At 35.7% G+C, this 19,130-nt stretch overlaps 1 protein-coding gene across 50 annotated transcripts in view; it reads left to right on the top strand.

Annotated features, from left to right (window-relative positions):
- The window catches only part of RBFOX1 (RNA binding fox-1 homolog 1), a 1,115,790-nt gene that overhangs the window by 1,091,501 nt on the left and 5,159 nt on the right, over nucleotides 1-19,130 (top strand). For 17 of the 50 annotated variants that reach the window (XM_065030742.1, XM_065030745.1, XM_065030741.1 and 14 more), the window contains one exon: nucleotides 6,644-6,696. The exons of the other annotated variants lie outside the window; for them this stretch is intronic. In XM_065030742.1, coding sequence (XP_064886814.1) covers nucleotides 6,644-6,696 — 53 coding nt within the window. The remainder of the gene's footprint in view (nucleotides 1-6,643; nucleotides 6,697-19,130) is intronic. 50 annotated transcript variants of the gene reach the window in all.

The following is a 19,130-nucleotide window of genomic DNA, read 5'->3' on the forward strand; positions in this document are numbered from 1 at the left end:
TAATGTCCTGTATCAAGCACAAAGAAGAGATAAATAGAAAGCAATGCAGAGGTGACTAACCTGGCAGTCGAATTAAGGGCTTGGTTAAGCCTCCTGGGAACAGGAATCTAGTGCCATTTGTGATGCTCTGGGGCATGTGGGAGCCCCGTGCAGGCAGAGGTGACACCAGAGCTTCTGCAGTGGCAGCTGAGTCCAGGCAGATGGACAAGCTGCCTTTGCTTGGTCAGTCAGCATGAGCTTTAGTGTTTTCTGCGAGGTAATATTTACAGAAGTAGCTACATTGATTTCTTTTGATGCAGGGTTTTACTCCATATGCTTCCAAGGCTTGCCTCAAAATTTCAGAAAAGAGCACTTGATGAAGTGAGCAGGAATGATGGAGGTGGGAGATGCGTCTTTTGACAAGGAAAGCAGAATTCTTAAGTGAAAGCAGAATAGCTGTGTCTTCCTCTTTGTCTTGGCATTAGTAGTAGTAGTTAGGTTGAACAAGCCATGCTGGAGAAGAGAGGAACCTGACATGGAAGAAATTAGTCTAAAAGTAAAATATACTTTCCTAATGCACATCAGGTCAAACAAGTTGCTGTTAGTGTTATTGAAGCTTGATACGGCACAAATTACTTTCTGCTCATAGTTTTATTCTTACTTCATTTAATATGTCTTGTAGGTATGGCTGTAAAGCTGTTTAGTTGTCTTTGTCTTGTGATTCAAATGCTATGAGATTGATAATGTACTTCGATCTTACAATAACGGGAAGAGAACGCATGACAATAGCAAAATCATCCTTCTTATTATAGATATTATACTAATATTAAAAAGTTTTAATTCTTTGATAGCCTTGATATTAAATTTAGGCCATCAGAAGGAGGGAGTTGGAAAGACTTCATAAAATTATTTTAGAGTGAAGCTCTGAAACTTTGTCCATAGTTGAGTATTACAGAAACTGTTCAAGCAGCCAGCCATCAGCTATGTTATAATTCATAGTGAAAAAGCCCTCAACATTGGAGTCCTAACAAGAGCAATGAAGCCTTAAAGTTATGGGCATGAAGGAAAAAGAAAGTGTCTTTAATAATATCATGGAGAAATGTATAGCTGTACCGTGTATAACACATCTGGGAAAAATCATTGCTACACTATATAGTTAGCACCAGATCCTTGGAGAATCCAAGTTGGAGTAGCTCCAGCGAAGTCAGTGCTTTCAGTTAAGCTGCATCAATTTTACCAGCTGAGATTCTGATCCACGAAATCTAAATACTGACTGCATTTGTATATCCCATGGTGGTTTTACTAGAAAAAAGTCAACTGATTTAATATAGTTTAAATCTTCCCACTGTAGCTTCTGTTCAGTATTGTGTTTGCCTTCATTTAATTTCCTATGTTCTGGTGCTCTGCACTGTTTTCAGCAGGTGCTATATTTTTGGGAAGGGGGCTGCACCTCTGCGTTAAGTGAAATTATTTCTGTCTAGTTTTGTGAAGTTAGTAAGCAAAGTCCAAGAATTCTGGTGTATGAAACATAATCTCTATATGTAAGTGGATTATAATTTCTTTTATGTTTCAGATTTCCTAAAGTTAGTGTGCCTATTTTTAGGGAAGTCCTGATTTCTTAAAGTCACACTTGACCTCTATTGTGGCTTCTATTTTATGGAAGCTGTGTGTTACCAAGAAGAGTGACTAAAAACTTCTGTGAGTGCTGGGTGTAATAACATGTTTTTCAAAATTTTGTTCTTAAAAGTGTCCTGTGTAAAATATAAATAGTTTTGAAAAGTCCAACTGTCACCTAGCCTTTTAGCGAGAAGGTAGGACACAGGCAACACTTAATAACTTGTCTCATGTGCCCTACAATTGTAGGTTCTTATACCCACAATGACTGAAATATGTAAACTTCCCAGACAGAGCTGTGAATACTTTTGTACATCTGAAGAACAGCAGAGCCAGTGACTCTAGGAGGGAAAATGTGGTAGTAGCTTAATGCTCTTTTAGTCATATGTAATAGTGCAGACAAAGAAAGGAGAGCACATCCTTTCCCAGGGTGGGGGGACTGTACAGAATTTCAAAGTAATTAGGTTGGAATTGTGCTTCCCGATGGTTAGATCCCTCAAGTCATAAAAAAAGAGCGTCTGAGATCTGTTCTCTGAATCACTTCCTATCTGCCACTTCCAGGTTCTGAATTTTCCAACTAAAAGTACAGTAGCCAAATCCTGTACGAGTCAGGCAGGATCAGCAGTTAGGTCTGTATTGGACATCTACTCTCTGCTATGAGCTTCTGCTCTTCCTGAGTGCCATTGTACTTCAAGTTGCCACTGACCTTAAAAATAGAGTCTATTTAGATATAGAAAATGTGACAAAAGTTGCATATATTTATGTGAAACTCATTTATCAGAGTTTCAGATTTTAAGAAAACTTTCACTTCATTTTCTCAGTGAGGAGAAACTACTGACTTTCCACATGTGAAGGAGCCTAAAGTTCAATATTGTATCAAAGATGTTATAAAACACAGTTCCTCTTTCTCTTCTGGTATCTATTTGACAGTCCAGTTGCTGAGATCACTGGTATTAGTATTTTTGAGGATGGAAGCATTAAGAGAATTTTGGAAAAGTTTGAAGGAAAGTCACAGATGTTCATTAAACAAAGATGGTGTTAATACTCTGATTTAGTTCTTCCTGATTGAGCATGTAAAATACATATACACTAAAAGCTAATCAACCTCAATGGGATATCAGGTATCTAAAACTTGAAACTAAGTCTCAGAATACATAGATTAAGAGATTATCAAGACTATTTAAGCATACCTACAGGAAAGATTTCTGTAGAAATAAAAGCTAAAAATATGACATAGTAATTACAAATTGTTGACATGGTTCTACTAAGTTTCACATATAAAGCCTTACCTAAGCATAAATTCAGTGTTGATATGCATGCAGCTTTTGTGTTAGGTCAGTATGCTTTAGAACGAATGTATAGAAGCTTTTTCTGTACTACATCAGCAAATTTAGGGTGACTTGTCAGAAGCAAGACTGTAAAAGACAGCTCTTGAAAATGGGTAGATGCAACATTTTGGTAAGGGAAAGTACTGACATATGAAATATCTTAGACCTCTTCATTAATCGTGGTAATATAAACATGCTGAAGAAATTAGGTTATGATATGAAAAAAAAAAATTGCACAGTCCAGAAGGCCTAATTTCTGTGAGTGCATAACATTTACTGAAGTGATTTGTAATTAGTAGTATTTTTCACTAAATAGTGTATATCATGAAAAACCTTAGTCAAGCTTCACTTGAATTCCTGTTCTTCCTTAAATATTTTTGTTCAATACTTTGTTATCCAAGTAATTCAATTCAGTGGCATGATTTGATTTAGAATAGGATACTTTTAGTCAGGTGATAAAGTTGAACCTGAAAATATTTTGAAAGAGCAACCAATCGCTTACTATTACTTTTGCTGTCCTCTCCCTCTGTTTCTATCTGAATTCAGAAAACACAGCGAATGTTAAAATATTTTTTTTCCAACATCAAAAATATCTCTTATTACCACCCTGGTAAAAATCTGTGCTCGATTTCAATTTACTAGAAGAAATAAGAAATTGATATATAGGATTGAGACAAGTAATAGGATGCAGAAATGCTTGCTCTTGGGAAATAGCTGCTCCAGTGGAACACAGCTGTTTTCAGTCCCAGAAGTACATTTTCACGACCCACACTCTGTGAGTTTCTATCAGAGAACTCAGACTGCCAATGAGTGCCACACCAGCTCTCAAAAGGGTTGCACTTAGCCCAGGGTGTGAATATCTGGCAAGTTGAATATATTCAACTGTACATTCAGATCAATATACTTTTCACGTTACTCTTCCAATTTGTTTATCTGTTTATCTCCCTTACAACCAGTAATAACTTCTAAAATTAAACCTAAAACACATTATGAATTTTCACCATACCTTACTTGTGAGTTGTTTAAGCCTTGTATGCTCAGTGCAGTTAGTGCACAAAATTGGTCTTTAAAGAGAAAACCTGTACATTTGCAAAGGACTGAGTTAGGTTTTCCACATCTGTGCTTTAAGACAGATAGAACGTGATGCCTGACAGTGTCAGCTTGACTGAGAAGGGCTCCTTTTGCAAATGATGATGTTGGCCACACTAAGGAACAATACCTGCTTTGGACATCAGGTGTGATATATGTGTACAGTGACACCTCTGATGATTAGTTCTCCCTCTAGGTCTATGTAAACAATAGTATAGAATTTAACAAAACAAAAAACTGCCACTATAAAAACATTAAAGTCACCAAACTACTAAACAGTTTCTTGTAATTGTTACTGGTAGCACCTAATTACTTATAAAAAAAAATGCAATTGACTTATTGAACTGCAGCATCTAGTCTTTTAATTCTCATATATGAATGAGAATGAAATATGAAACTTTCTCCTGGCTTCTAAAATTGATTAATGGAGTTGTAAAATTAGTTTTACAAAAGCAAAATAGAGGACAAATAATGTATTTCTATGTAAATTGAAGCAGCAAACAAGGAATGTTTATGGTAAATGTTTTTTAAATAGGTATCAGTTTGGGTTCAATTTTTTAAAAATTCTTTTTCTACCAGTAATTAGTAAAGAGTTGGTAATAAAAAGTAAGATTTCACAACAGTTTCAAGGATATCTGTGGTTCCAAAAGAGAAACAGCAGTTAGTGTTCTGGGGTCTTTCTGTAAGTAACTAAATCAGCAGGTTATTCTTAGAGATAATTCTATACTTTGGCATCTGAAGATAGTCTCTGTGGCTTAGTGTTCCATAACAAGCAATGTTCTGTAGGGAGATAAAGGAGTGTCTCAGCTAGCCACTTTAGAGGCAATTTTGAAGGAAAAGTGATCTTTTCATTTAGATGAGAGGACAGTTTAATAACTTCATAGAAATGAGTCAAAAGGATTTTCTGTAAAACAGTAGCTGATAAGTCCGCATTGCTACTGGGTGAGTTCCTTTTAGGCAAACATCTGCCTGTTTCTTTCTATATAAGTATCACAAGGGGTGATAATAAAAGAGATTATAGCAGTAAATACAGTGACAAATTGTACTAGCTATGAAATACAGAGTATCTCTGTATTTATAATGATAAATTTATCCCTCTTCATTTTTTTTTAATTCATCTCTTTAGCATTACATGCTAGCTACATCCCATTAGCTTGTGAAATTGTTGCAGATGACAAAAATAAAGAGCAAAACTACCAATCTGTACATCCAGTTGAAACTGAAAGAATATACAGTTTGATCGCTAAGTTCATTTGTACTAAAAGGCAGGTGTTGGTTTCTCTGAGACAGGGCAGAGGCAATGATCAGATACCCTTTTGATTTTAATCCATCCTGTTCCTGTAGTATGGATTACAGACTCCTTGTTTTGATTTGTTTTTTTCCCAAAATGTGAACTTCTAAATAACAAGGTTCACAGATTTCTAAATGAGAGTTTTAAATCTCTCGAATACATTGCAGGTGAAGTAATAGAACTTAGATGTTTTTCTCTTAGGACTTAAAATCCTCAAGGTTCTGTAACCCCTAGGAGATGTTTGCTCCTGAACGGAATAGTTTTCACTAAGATCTTCAGGGTACTTAATGCTTGATGGAACTTTCATCATCTTGCAGAACTAAGTTTTCCAGGTAGTCCTCAGAACAATCTAGAACTAGTTCCTTCTAGCTCCTATTTGCTAGACTCTTGCATTAAAGCTGCGCAAAACAGAAACACTCCGTTTTTCCACCGTGGCCAGCAGTGCAGGCTGGTGGAGCTACATGCGGTTTGGAGTAAAACAGCACCCACATTTTTAAACTTCACCCAGGTTCTCTATTAATCCTGCACAACAGAAAAATAATTTACAGAAAGCTGTGTATATGCTTATATGGGAATCATTTGATGTTAAACCTTAAGTGTGGTTTCCACAAACACGAATCCTGTTTGCTTTGAATTTAGAAAGCAGAAATCAGGATTTATACTGTAGCAAAGTTTTCTGCATTTTGGAATGTTAGTGTTTTTAGCATTTCTCTTTTTATGTTACCTGTTTTAAAAAAGAATTTTGCAAGAGAAGGTTTATATTAAATTACTCATATCTGTAGTTTATTCTTTAAGATTCTGCAGAAGACTTTTGTATGTATTTGGATGACAGTATATGAGAATATACTATGTCATTTTTTTAATAGTAGAAAATTCATTTTCTGATTGCAATCATATTAGACATATAAAAAGCAAAATATTTTACTTTCAATATCCTTTCAGATGCACAAAGTAAATTGCAGTTATTTTTTTTAAGAACGCTTTTTACATATTTTGCAGTAGTGCCCTTTAATATCTATATCAATATAAATATTGTTTTATTTTTATTAGACTTCATAAATATATTGGCATATCTGTAACACTAAACATGAAGCTTCCGATGCAAGAGTTTGTACATAGTCCATATCCAAATGTCACCATTATTTCATTTAAAAGATCCCAGCATGTGTACCTCATGATCCTTATAAACTCTGTAGTGCTGAAATACGTCAACACTTTTTCTTGCTACATTCATTAAAATTAAGCACCCTTACCCTACCCCATCTGTAAACATCAAGTCAATTGGCAGCTAGCACATTTCCCAGTCAGCAAGCAGTATTGTGAATTTTATCTTCTCTTGCAGAAATCAATTCGTCTTCGTTGCAGCAGATGAAATTTCTTGTAACACCTCTGCAGGTAACAATCATTGATACTTCTTGATGCATCCATCCAGGTCTCAATATCCTTTTTCACATGCTGCATTTAATCGTAAGAGAAAGCATAGGAAAGTCCATAGTATAAATCTTTGAAACAGTTTGATTAATTTATAGCTTGAGCCTATAGGTTCTGTCATATAAAAGACAGGTTATTTTGCTGACTTTGGTGTTTTATTTCCGGTTTAAATATCATATGGCCTAGAAAGTAAGGATATGTTAAACCTACTTACTGTGTAGTATAATAAAGATTGTGACTTTCAAAAAGCCAAAACAGCCAGAACTAATGAAAAGAATAAAGGCTTAGATGTGTGTAGGACATTGTAAGTGCTATAGATTTTATAGTTTTCAACTCTTTGGGGGCAAATATTGCCCACAAGGGTACTGCAGACCCTAAAGCACTCACAAAGTCTATCCTATGGATAAGATAGTGGGAGAGAGGGTCTGTGTCTTCAGAGGATCGCTCGCTAGTAAGTAAAAAGTCTTAGCTGCTCTGCTACTATACTATCATATTGTAAGATGTGGGTACAGAAGAATGAACAATGCTTGTGAAAGTTAATGGTAATTTATAATTATATTGAACATGTCAAGGGATTTTCTCTCATTTAAGCAAGAGTTTGAACAGTCTTAGTCTTAATTCAGGTAAGGATGGTATTATGTCGCTGCATAAGAAAGCAAAAGCCCAAAGAAATAGTAACAGTGCTGGGACATATTCTGCCCGTAACGGTATGCAAAAATCTGCTGACTTCGTAGATGCTGTTTGTCGTGAAGGAAGAAAGGATATATCATGTGACACAAAATGTTGGTATTAAGAAGTGTTTATTTATAGTTTTACATTAGCAGAAATAAATGAAAGGTGAAGAGCTTTCTGTTTATGCCATAGTGACCTACATAGAAACAAATAAAGAACATTTCTTTATGAAAAAGAAGATCATAGCTAAAGCCAAAATATGCTAAAATTGTAATAACCTGTATGCTAACTATAGCATTTTTCATGGTAATCTGAAAAGTTCTTCTGTAACAAAACCTGATTTAACAGGTTTTTTTATTCATTAAGAGAATACATTTGGAGAAGTCAACATTTGACACTTTCCTGATCTCAGTAGACTTGGATTTATCTTTCATTGTTTCACTTGTGCTTCCTGCTCAGCTTCAGATTAGAGTGAGCTGTAGCAGGGAGGCTACTAATTTATAAGTCTAGGCCTTGCCAAGTAAGAATAAAAATCATTATTTGAGCAATTTTTAAACTTGAGATAGACATGCAGTCTTTAATATTTTTCTTGTCATGGAAATTACTTCCTGTTTTGCAGAATGAAGCCTTCTAAGCAATAATAATTTTTCTTATAAAATCTTGTTTTTTCCTCTCAGTTCAGTTACGTGTCCAAGACTATATTATACGTATTCTGTATATCACTACTTTGGAATTCTGGTCAAAAATAGAGTGCTCTTGTTTATCAGTAAATTCAGTGAACTTTACACAGATGGAAATGGATCTCTGTGTATATTTATTAAAACTTTTCAGTTTACCAATTGATTACCTCTGTTGGGTTGATTCAACAATAAGGTATTTTTGTTAGGTATGCTTTTGACCACATCATAAACATATCCATCATAAGTGACTGTAGGTGCTTTTTTTGTAATACGATCTGAAGGAGAACTCTAATGCAAGCCTGTATCTTGTTTCTTGAATACGTAAGTTTTAGTCATACACGTTAAATGACTTTTGGCTTTATAAAAAAATAATTCTCCGGCCCATATGACTGTGGTACGTGCTGCCAAAGTTGCATTTAGTCTTTCAAGTCTGTAAGTTGACTTTCAACTTATTTATTATCTAATGTTTTGTGTTTTAATACATGGAGCATATATAGAGATACATAAACTTTTAGAACCGAAGCTAACCTTCCTGTGGTTTTTCAGGTGCATGCAAAACACCTACAATTTTATAGTGCTTTTTTTAAGTGCTCCTAGACTAAATTACTGCAATTCAACTGTTTGTAAAATTGATATAAAGTGAAGATACTGAATACATGCTCAATGTTTGAAATGTGAGTATATGTCTGTTTGTATTGTCTCCATGTAAAGAATGCGTGTGTTTGTAGATTTCAAATAGTAATTTAAAAAGTAAACTTTTTATTAGAGCTTTATAATCAAATGGAAATGGGAGCTTGTGGGTGATTCTGCTGGTAATATTCACTCTTCCCTTCCAAATGCTTTATCTTTCCTGCCAGAGGATACTTAGCCATCAGCCACGGGACATTTTTTGTGATTTAGGAATAACTGAATGTGTTAATGAATGGATAGTGTGTCCATACGCGTTTCTGTTATGTATGTGTATCTGTTCTTGTGTGCACGTTATATAAAGAAAACCTATTCAAGTATCTGACAGAGGAAACCTTCCTTGGGAAATTTAGAAATATTTCACACTTGATTGCATCCAGTGCATTCTGAGGCTAAAAATAATTACTCTTCAGAAGAGAAGTTCTGTGCTTCTGGGATAGATCTTCTCTGGCAGGCGTGATTAAAGAGTCTGCAAACAGACCTGAACTAGAACAGAGGGAGGGAAACTCTCTGAAACCTTCTGTCAGTTTGATGACGGGATTTTAACAAGGATCTCTGAAGACCTTGCTCTAGCAACTGTCTGACAATGGGTGCATAGGGGAGGATTAATCTTGAGGTTCCTGGCTGATGGGGGCAATGGGCACATTGCCCTATCAGGCTTCTAATAAATCAGAATGAGGACCAAAATAAACCCATGGTTTATTTTCATGTTGGTTACCGAACACTGTTCATTTCGAACCTTTAGCATTTTTATGAATTTTTCAAACCAGTGCCCAATATTTTTTTTTCTTGTAGGTTTTGTAAGATCAAAATTCATGGTTTGTAAAGAAAAAAATATTTTGTAGAATTTTTCCAAGTGCATTCTAGGATGTATCTGCCTATTGCATTTTATGATTTTTGTGTAAAAATGGGGCAGGATCATTATTCTGTATTTATATCACTCTTTCTTCCTTCAGTTTTTAACTGTTATCTGACTTCCATCTACAAATAATAAAATCCAGTGCGGCTGCATGCCTGGTATTATTTTTCTCCCAAGTGTATATGCAGTTTATGATTTTGAAATAACAGAGGGAAATGCAAGGGTATATATAAACCTGAATTTGGAATGAAGTATGGTGGAAGTGGTTATAACATCTGTCCAATTGTGACTGTATTTATTTACATATTTGAGCAGAATCATCCCCAGGAGGCAGGATTGTGTGTGTGTTTGTGTGCAAAAGAAATGCATTATAAAGCTTTAGAAGTTGACAGTCCTAGATTAAGTTATTGACCTCCATTTGGAGAAAGATACAGTCTCCAAAACAGATTAAACATTCTGAAAGGTTTAATTTTATAACTCCAGGAAAAATGTCTCACAAAAGCAGGCAGCTTAAAGCATCAAACATTGGAGTTTGTGCTATTGGAATTGTTCAAACAGAATATTGGCAAATTTTAGCCAATGCAATTGCTCAAGTCATTGCAATTTTCCTGTACACTGTTATTAACCTGTCAACACCAACACTATTACAAAGTTAATTCATGAAACAATAGCAAATATGGAGATACTTATTTAAAAGCAAATTAATATTGGACAAAGTGCTTGGAATGGTTAAGCTGCCTGTTGTGGCGTACCTCTGTGATGGCACATAAATAACTGTAGATGGTCCAAATTTTGCCATTCATGCTTGCATACATCTCATTGACTTCTTCACATCTGGTGGGAGATATTGATCAGATTGTTCTCTTTCAAGGTATCATTTCAAAGGAATTTCCAAGAAGCACTTATAATCCAAACTGCTTTGGAAAAATGCGGTTTCAGCCTTTTTGAATCACTGTGTAAAGACATATGTTCAGATGTGAGACGTTCTTGCCCTCTAGTATTTCTGCTTATGGGTTTGACTTCATTTTCTGAATCGATTTGAGTGGGAAAATAACCATTTTCTATGAGATGCTTTTATTATTATGTTATGCTCTTCCACTAATCAGATAAAATAAAAAATTAAGATGAAGGAGCATCTGTAAGGTGTTTGTGCTAGTATTTATTTAAGGCTGTACTGCTTTTCACTGTGAAAAATAGCAGATACTGAAGTTTTTGCTCTGGAAAGACTAGGAAATGTTGTACTAATGCACATTATTAAACTACTTCTATAAATTCAAGTGTCTTTTATGTTGGCAGTTTAAACTTGCATTTACTGCTGCTGTAAATAATTGCTTATGGAATTCCATTTGTTACAGCCTTTACTGCTCTTGGTAGTTGTGTGGTAAAGATGTTCAGCTGTTGGATCACTTGATAAAAATCAGTAAACAGTTAATGATTACCCTCTGTTCTACTTTCATGAAGTTTGATCAATTCCTTTTTCTCACCCAGTGCAAACACTGGCAGCCCCTTTTTGGCATCTTTGTCATTATCTCTTTGACAGCTTGCCTTCCCAGTGCTTACAGTTCTAGGTCAGTTCGCATGGCTAGTCAAATGTGACAACATGACAAGATTAAGTAAAGCTGAGGTTCTGTGATTTGTAAAGCGGGGATTTGCAATGTGAAGCTCCTTTGATAACAGAAATAGTGAATAATCTGTGTTTGCCCTCAACAAGTGCGTATGTGTGCATCTTCTGTGCTGTTTTTTTAATGAAGCATCCAGAATTTGTTTTTTTTTTCTCTGATATACTGAAAATCGTACACACAAAAGGTGGTTTGTGTGTGTGCATGTATGTATTGTTATATACAAGTACATTAGATAAACAAGGATTCAATTTCAGTATCCTGAGATTATCATAATACATTTAAAATATTTTAAAATAATACGTCTGCATACTACAGAACCTTACACAAAAGCACAAAAGACTATTTTAAAATTTAATAAATGAAGTACCCAGTGTATTTATTATTGAAATAGATAAGAATTTATTCAAGGTTTACTGTCCCAAAATATAACTGCAGTAGTAACAGGAAAATGCTATACAGATAAAATAAATACTTGGTTTTCACTGTAATACAGCTGGTTCTAGGTGTCACCTGATGGCAAGCCCTAGTTTCCCCAGTGGCTTTTTTATTGAGATTTACATAAATTCCTACTTTCTTGGATAGAGATTATACAGAAGGGTGGTGTTAGTAGTATAGAATTACGCTGGATGCTTAACTGGGCATCAAGTGTGTCAATCCAGACAGCAAGATGGAAACTTGAGACAAAGCTTTTAAGCTGGGATCTGTTCTTGGATTTTTCCATGGCAGTTATTCAGCATCAGGTCAGAAGGGACATCACCTGTGCTGCTGCTTGTTGTACTTGCACATTCTGCAAATTAACCAACAACAATCATATTTATTTAAAAGTTTAACAAGTTGGCAGCTCAGCTTTGGATGGCTGTAGCTACAGGTTGACATATGGGAACAAAAATTAAAATCAAGTCTGAGCATCAATGACCAAAATTTCTGCAAAACATATCCATCAATTAGCAAGAAATATTTACTGGCCAAATTCAAATGTGACATAAATAAGTAAACAGTCAAGAAGTTGAAAATATTCTCTGCATTTACAAAATTCTGAATAGGCTTCTCAAGTTCCTTCTTTCTCCAACCTGCAGGAAAAAGTGAAGATTGCTTTTAGTACTTCATCAGTAATGTGTTTACAAAGATCCCTACATGGAAATCTTTTATTATTGCCCTATCCCTGTTGCAGACTGTGGTCAAGTTTCTTCATCTCTGTGAAAACCTAGGAATATTAATTCTATACTAAAAGGAAATCCCTCATGGTGTTCAAGGTATACAGCAGTTCCGCACTGCAGTATACCTTGAAGTTTTAGCATTTAATTGTGCTGTCGGTCTCTACTACATCTTCCCAATTCTTTCTCTGCTCCATATAGCAAATCTGTAAAGCGCTGTCACTCATGGAAAATTATATGCAACAATATATTTTATGGGTTCTCCCTTGTAGAATGATCTTAGTGTTTGATATTGTTCATTTAAAACTTTGCATAGAGGATTTTAGCATTCTTAACTTTTACAATCAAGGAAAATGACTAGAAAATTTGTCAGCGGATTTCAAAAATTTTCCTTGGTCTTAAGTAAAAACTTAGGATAGATGACTTTCATCATTGCCTTCTGAGATACACAGAGAAACTCATTGCTCATTCATGTGACTGAAGTGCCTGAAGTTGCGTGGTGATAACATCCAAAATTAAATAAACTGATTGGTTGCACATGCTTTGAGCACGGTAAACAGATACCATCCTACTGTAGTGAAAAGTTTGAAGTTAAAGGACTACCATTGCTGCACAGAGTTGGCCCATTGAGGTTAAAAAAATGCTCAGCAATGTGGTGTGTAACAGGTGTACGTACGAAGCTCTGCTGCTCATGTCAGTTATCTTGATGTCACTGTAGTTATGTGACCAAGAGAAAGAGTAAGATGGTAGTTACTGAAATTATTTATCTGGATAAGCCCAGGTAACCCTTGTTTTTCTTGTATTCCAATTTTTACTAAAATCTTCACATCTTTGTCTAAAACTTCATTGCAATTCTGCATTAAGATGTGTCAGGGAGAGATGTGGCTTCTTCTTTCTATGGCACCTGCCACCAGCAAGCAGCACATCCTGCACCAGCGCGCCCCGCCTGGGCAACAAGCAGGGCAGGAACCAAAGCACAGGGCACGACCCCCCACGTTCTCCTGCTTGGCCACGTCTTGCTTGTTCAATTGCCTCTTTGTGAAATTTAGTAATAATTGTCAGTACGACAATTTCAGTAAATTGAGATTACTCTCGTTGAAGATTCAATGAAGAAGCAGCAGTTTTATCACACTGTTATTCAGTTTTAATCAAAGCTAGTAAAGTATGGATAATTTTGTGGAAAAGTTAGAAATACGAGCGATACATATACTTTGTAATATGGCAAGTAATGGGGGATTATATCAGTGTTAGATTTAGCTTAGGTAATACCAGGTTTTGATCTTCACTTTTGTATTTCTTTAAACAGATTCATCATTTTCTATAATCCTTCTGGCAATATGTTGACTTTAAAAATGGGGGTAAATGATAGTGATCAGAAAGATATGTGCATCAAATTCATAAACAGTTCTCAAATCACTTGAGGGAAATATGTTAACTTGGTTCATACTTCATAATGTGAATTTTTCCTTATTAATATTACTATTAAACCCTATAGTATGTATATTATTAAGGACCTTCCATTGTCTGTCCTAGATGGGTATGGATATACAGACATAGTACTAAAGAATATAAAAACCTCAAATGGTAACTACAAAGAGAGGCACATACTTTCCCTATTTTTAGAGACTTCAGCAATACCTACTACTGATGATTTAAGGAGAGAGATTCAAAGGCCCTACTAAAATAAATCTCACAACCAATTACCATTTTTAATTCTCCTTTTATTATTTGTGCAATGGATAACAAATTGTCCCTTTATGTAGTATTTTAGCAATTTTAAACTCTGTACTGAAAATGATTGAAAAAATTGAGATATAGAATGAGTAAAGAAGAATTTAAAATACACTGAGCTTTGGTGGATAATTTATAGCTACTTTTACAGATGTTAGCCTGGCTACACTGATTTTTTCCTCCATGATTACCCAGCAAGGTGTTAGTTCAGCTACTTCACAACCAGTGCCAGTACAGTAACATTTTTTTCCCTGTTATGTCCTGAATGATTGTTCCAGATATACTGGAAAATTGTGGAACTTGTTCTAATTAACGGTGCACCAAAACTGTTCATCAGACATTTTCTTAGACAAGAATTTGTGAGTGCACATATTGGTTTTGATACATTGATTTAACGTTCTGTGAAACACAGACAATCGCATTGACTATTAATTTATTGAAAATACTTTACCATTTGCATATCCTAAATTTTAGTAAATTGTTTACCTAGAATGATTATTTCCAGTGCAAATTATCCAAAGCATTTAAATGCCACTGGTTTTAATGAGAAATAAGCATGCTGGCATAATAGTGAATAAATGAACCAATGACTATATAACTGAACTAGCTTACTGATTTTCAGTGTCACAATATAGTTTAAATCCTTATTACTATTTTCAGGATGGAAATCAAAATCTATTCTGCTAACCTTCTGAGCTTCTAAATTTGGTGTCATGCAAGGGCGTGTTTTAAAATTAGCATTTAAAAAGAAACCCACGTGCTTTAAGTTTAAGCTGACACTGTTCCTTTCCTCTGTGGAAATGAAATTTATTAATCATAATAAAACCATCATATTCTGAAGGTAGAGGTCACCCTGAGGAGGGGAAAAAAAAAAAAAGGTCTTTTCATCACAGAGGAATTTTAATGCTGGGTTTGTTATTTTTCCCCCAGATAATGTCTGAGAATGTATACTCTTCCCTTTGGAAATACATTCTTCCATGTTTGTGCTTTCATATGTCAAGTGTATTTAAGAGGGTGCAAGAATGGGAATTTTGCAATTGATTTGATACACTTTATTTTCTTTTACAGAGGATTTTGGAATAATGATTTTTAAATTTTATTTTATATTTACATTTGTTTAAGTGGAATTTCAATGTCCCATAAAAGGAAGATGTCTTTCTTATTTTAACAAGAATATAAGCATTACTAATTCTGAAATATTGTAATGTTAATATCACAGTACAAGCTTCAGCATTATCATAATATAAATGTGGAACATTCTTTGTAAGGAGCCAAGATTCAGTTTTTACTGAATTAGGATTAGGATTACTTCACAACTTTTCCATTTTAAGTAAGAAACCTGGTTTACACAGTAGAATGAAAAAGTAATGTAAAGCATTGACAGTAAGTTATTACTATTTTGGCAAAAGAGTAATAAGAACATACTCACAAGTAAATACTGGGTTGAAACAGTAATTTTTTTTCTTTCTTTTGAAATTGCTTAATCTGTTTGTTTATCCATATTTTCCTCTTAGTGTCCAGATTTCTGTAAAATATCGCTGTAATACTGTTAGCAACATGTTTTATTACATCAGTGTTTTAAACTTGCTAGTTACTTCAGTAGCTGGGGTAATATATACTAATAATTTCATAAAGCCTGAGCACTCTGTATTTGGGGTTGTTCCTTCCTTACAAGTGGCCCTTGCTTTGAGACCACTTAATCCCCTGCCACAGGTGACCCATTAGACTTCGTGGTTTTGTGGGGCACTGTGATATAGTGAAGGATCCTGCAGGAACAGGATGGAGCCAGAATGCAGCCCCACAGCAGGGAATGGATCAGAGCACTGGGGGAAAAAAGGCTCACAGAGTAAGTCCCGGTGTGGTTAATGTTTTACACTAGATCATAATGAATTTAAGTCTTAAAGAACTGAATTTACAATCTTTGTTCAGTATTGCAGTAATACTTGTTAAAAAAACCCAACCAAACAAACCACCACACCAAAAAACACAGACAAACAAAACAACAAAACCACAAACAAAAAAAAAAAAAGAAAAAAAAGAGGAAAACAAAACAAAGTGAAACACAATAAAAAAAACTGATTTCCATGGCTTTAAAAACAATAGTCATGACATTAAAGCCTGTATAATAATAGTACATGCAATTCCTCTTCTATGTTACTAGAGATATGAAGGAAATTCATAGTACTGCAAAAAAGTGTAGCTTTAAATTAATCATTTTTACTTTCTAGATGTTTACTTGCTGTTTGGATGAGATTTGACTTGAGAGAATTGAAATGATTTATAAAATGGATTTTCGGACATTAAAAATGGGCATACAGAGGAAAATATGGTGTCTTCTTGACTTCAGTGTAGATGAACAAGACATATGAGGTTCTGTTATGGCTTCTATCAAAGTCAAGCATTTTAAAACACTATTATAATGTTTGCATCCTAATGAGGAGGGTTACCAAGGCTGAGGTTTATGGAAGTTCTTCCAACAAAAGAGGATCCAGAGTATGGGGTCAATGTCAAATGTGTGCAAAGAACTCTTTATGCCCTCTTTCCAACTCAAAGGACCACCAAGTGTCATTTTTTTTTAGTGGGAACTGCCTGCTTTCTTTGTTGTTAACTGCCTTGGATAATTTCCAAAGATAGGTGTTCATGGATACCAAGTATTTAAATTGAATTGATACATATATTTCACCCTTCACTCATCAATATATTGGATGTGAAAGAGGAACTAATACGTTTTATACAAGTCTTTTACACATATTATCCTGAATTTAAGACCATGAGATAGAAGGTGATTGCCCAACATACTGCTTCCCCTGGATATTCGTTTATATCTTCGATAGATATGAGGTTGGCCCATATCTAAAGTAAACATAGCTGTGAGGTAAAATATAGAGCCCACATTCATGAACTTGTGGTACTTTTGTAGCTGTAATAGATTAACTCCTTTTCAATGAATTATCCCTTAATAGAAAGGTGAATTTGCTGAGTAAACAGAACAGTAAAACTGAAGGCATTCAGCAAATATGGCTGTACTTTGTAGTGAAACATCCAGATTTTGCCATGGAATACTTTATAAGAATGTAGGTAGACTTCACTTTTGCTCAAAATGCCAGGCTCTGCTGCTAGAAAGAACTGGCTTATTCACAATACAGAATATCAAACAATGTACACTTTGAAGTTTAAACTTACTGAACTTTTTTTTCTACTTTTTTCATCAAGATGTGTGGTTATATATGTCCTTGGAAAAGGAAAAGCACGTAAATTCTCCAAATCTGTGACCCTAGCCTTGGTCTGAGAGTAAAAGACATTTATATAAAGTCTCTGCATTTTCAGTGCTGAACCTTTTTGCTTTTAGGTAGCACAGTTATCCCAGGAGGTGGTTTACTGGTCCCTAATGCTCTTGTAAATGTTGGCGCAGTGAAATGGAGAATTAAAGACTATCTCATCTATGGTAATTTCTGCTCCTTCCTTGAAGATGTCCCTGGTTAGGTAGGAATGTCTAGTTCAGATAATTCGGACGTCTTCTCTACCTCGTATCCAGGACCCACAGTAGTGGTTGGTGCAGTATTACATATGCCATGGAAACATTCCTTTCTCAGTTTTCCTTCAGCTGATTATCTAGGAATCAGATAGTCACATTCCACTTGTGGAGGAGGAAATACATGATAATAAAATAGGACAAATGTCCTCTTTTCAAAAAAAGGAAGTTTGTATTTGTGTCTGAAAACTAAGGTAGTTACACAGAATGAGATCAGTCTGGGGTTACTGGTTACGTAAGGCTAAAAAATAATGTTGTTTTTTGAGAGATATTAAGATATTATTAAAACTTAAATTGTTTACTACATTAGCCCTCATATGCAAGACACCACTAGAATGTCAAGATCGCTTTTGTTGTTACATATGACGCCTGAGATCAAATGGATGTTCTTTCATTACGGAAAACTGTTAAGACACATTCGGTGCAACCTGTATCTAGTTGACATGTGCATCTCTCCAGCGATAACTGCATTCAGACTCAGACTGTGAAGCAAAGCTTTGAATATGTGTTTGGTAGATGTGGAGGGAAACATAGTGACAGAGGATGAGGGAAAAGCTGAGGTACTAAATGCCTTCTTTGCCTCAGTCTTTAACAGACCAGTTGTGCTCCAGGTACCCAGCCCCCTGAGCTGCAGACAGGGATGAGGAGCAAAATGAAGCCCAAATAATCCAAGAGGAAATGGTTAGTGATCTGCTACACCACTTAGACACCCACAAATCTATGGGGCCAGATGGGATCCATCCAAGGGTACTGAGGGAGCTGGCAGAGGTGATCACCAAGCCACTTTCAATTATTTATCACCAGTCCTGGCTAACTGGGGAGGTCCCAGTTGACTGGAAGTTGGCAAATGTGATGCCCATCTACAAGAAGGGCCAGGAGGAGGACCTGGGGAATTACACACCTGTCAGTCTGACCTTGATGCTGCAGGAGGTCATGGAACATATAATCCTGAGTGCCATTGCGCAGCACATATAAGACAACCAAATGATCAGGCCCAGTCAGCATGGGTTTATGAAAAGCAGGTCTTGCTTGACCAACCTGATCTTCTATGACAAGCTGACCCCATAGGGAAAGGCTGTGGATGTTGTGTACTTAGACTTCAGTAAAGCCTTTGAGACTGTCTCCCACAGCATTCTCCTGGAGAAGCTGGCAGCTCATGGCTTGGAAGGGTGTACTCTTTGCTGGGTAAAGAACTGGCTGGAGGGCTGGGCCCAAAGAGTTGTGGTGAATGGAGTCAAATCCAGTTGGCAGCTGGTCACGAGTGGTGTTCCCCAGGGCTCAGTACTGGGGCCAGTTCTGTTTAATGTCTTTACCAATGACCTGGATGGGGGGATAGAGTGCACTCTCAGTAAGTTTGCAGATGACACCGAGTTGGGTGGGAGTGTTGATCTGCTGGAGGATAGGAAGGCTCTACAGAGGAATCTGGACCAGCTGGATCTATGGGCTGAGGTCAGTTGTATT

The sequence above is a fragment of the Columba livia genome, chromosome 15, assembly GCF_036013475.1.
Source record: "Columba livia isolate bColLiv1 breed racing homer chromosome 15, bColLiv1.pat.W.v2, whole genome shotgun sequence".
Taxonomy (NCBI): Eukaryota; Metazoa; Chordata; class Aves; order Columbiformes; family Columbidae; genus Columba; species Columba livia.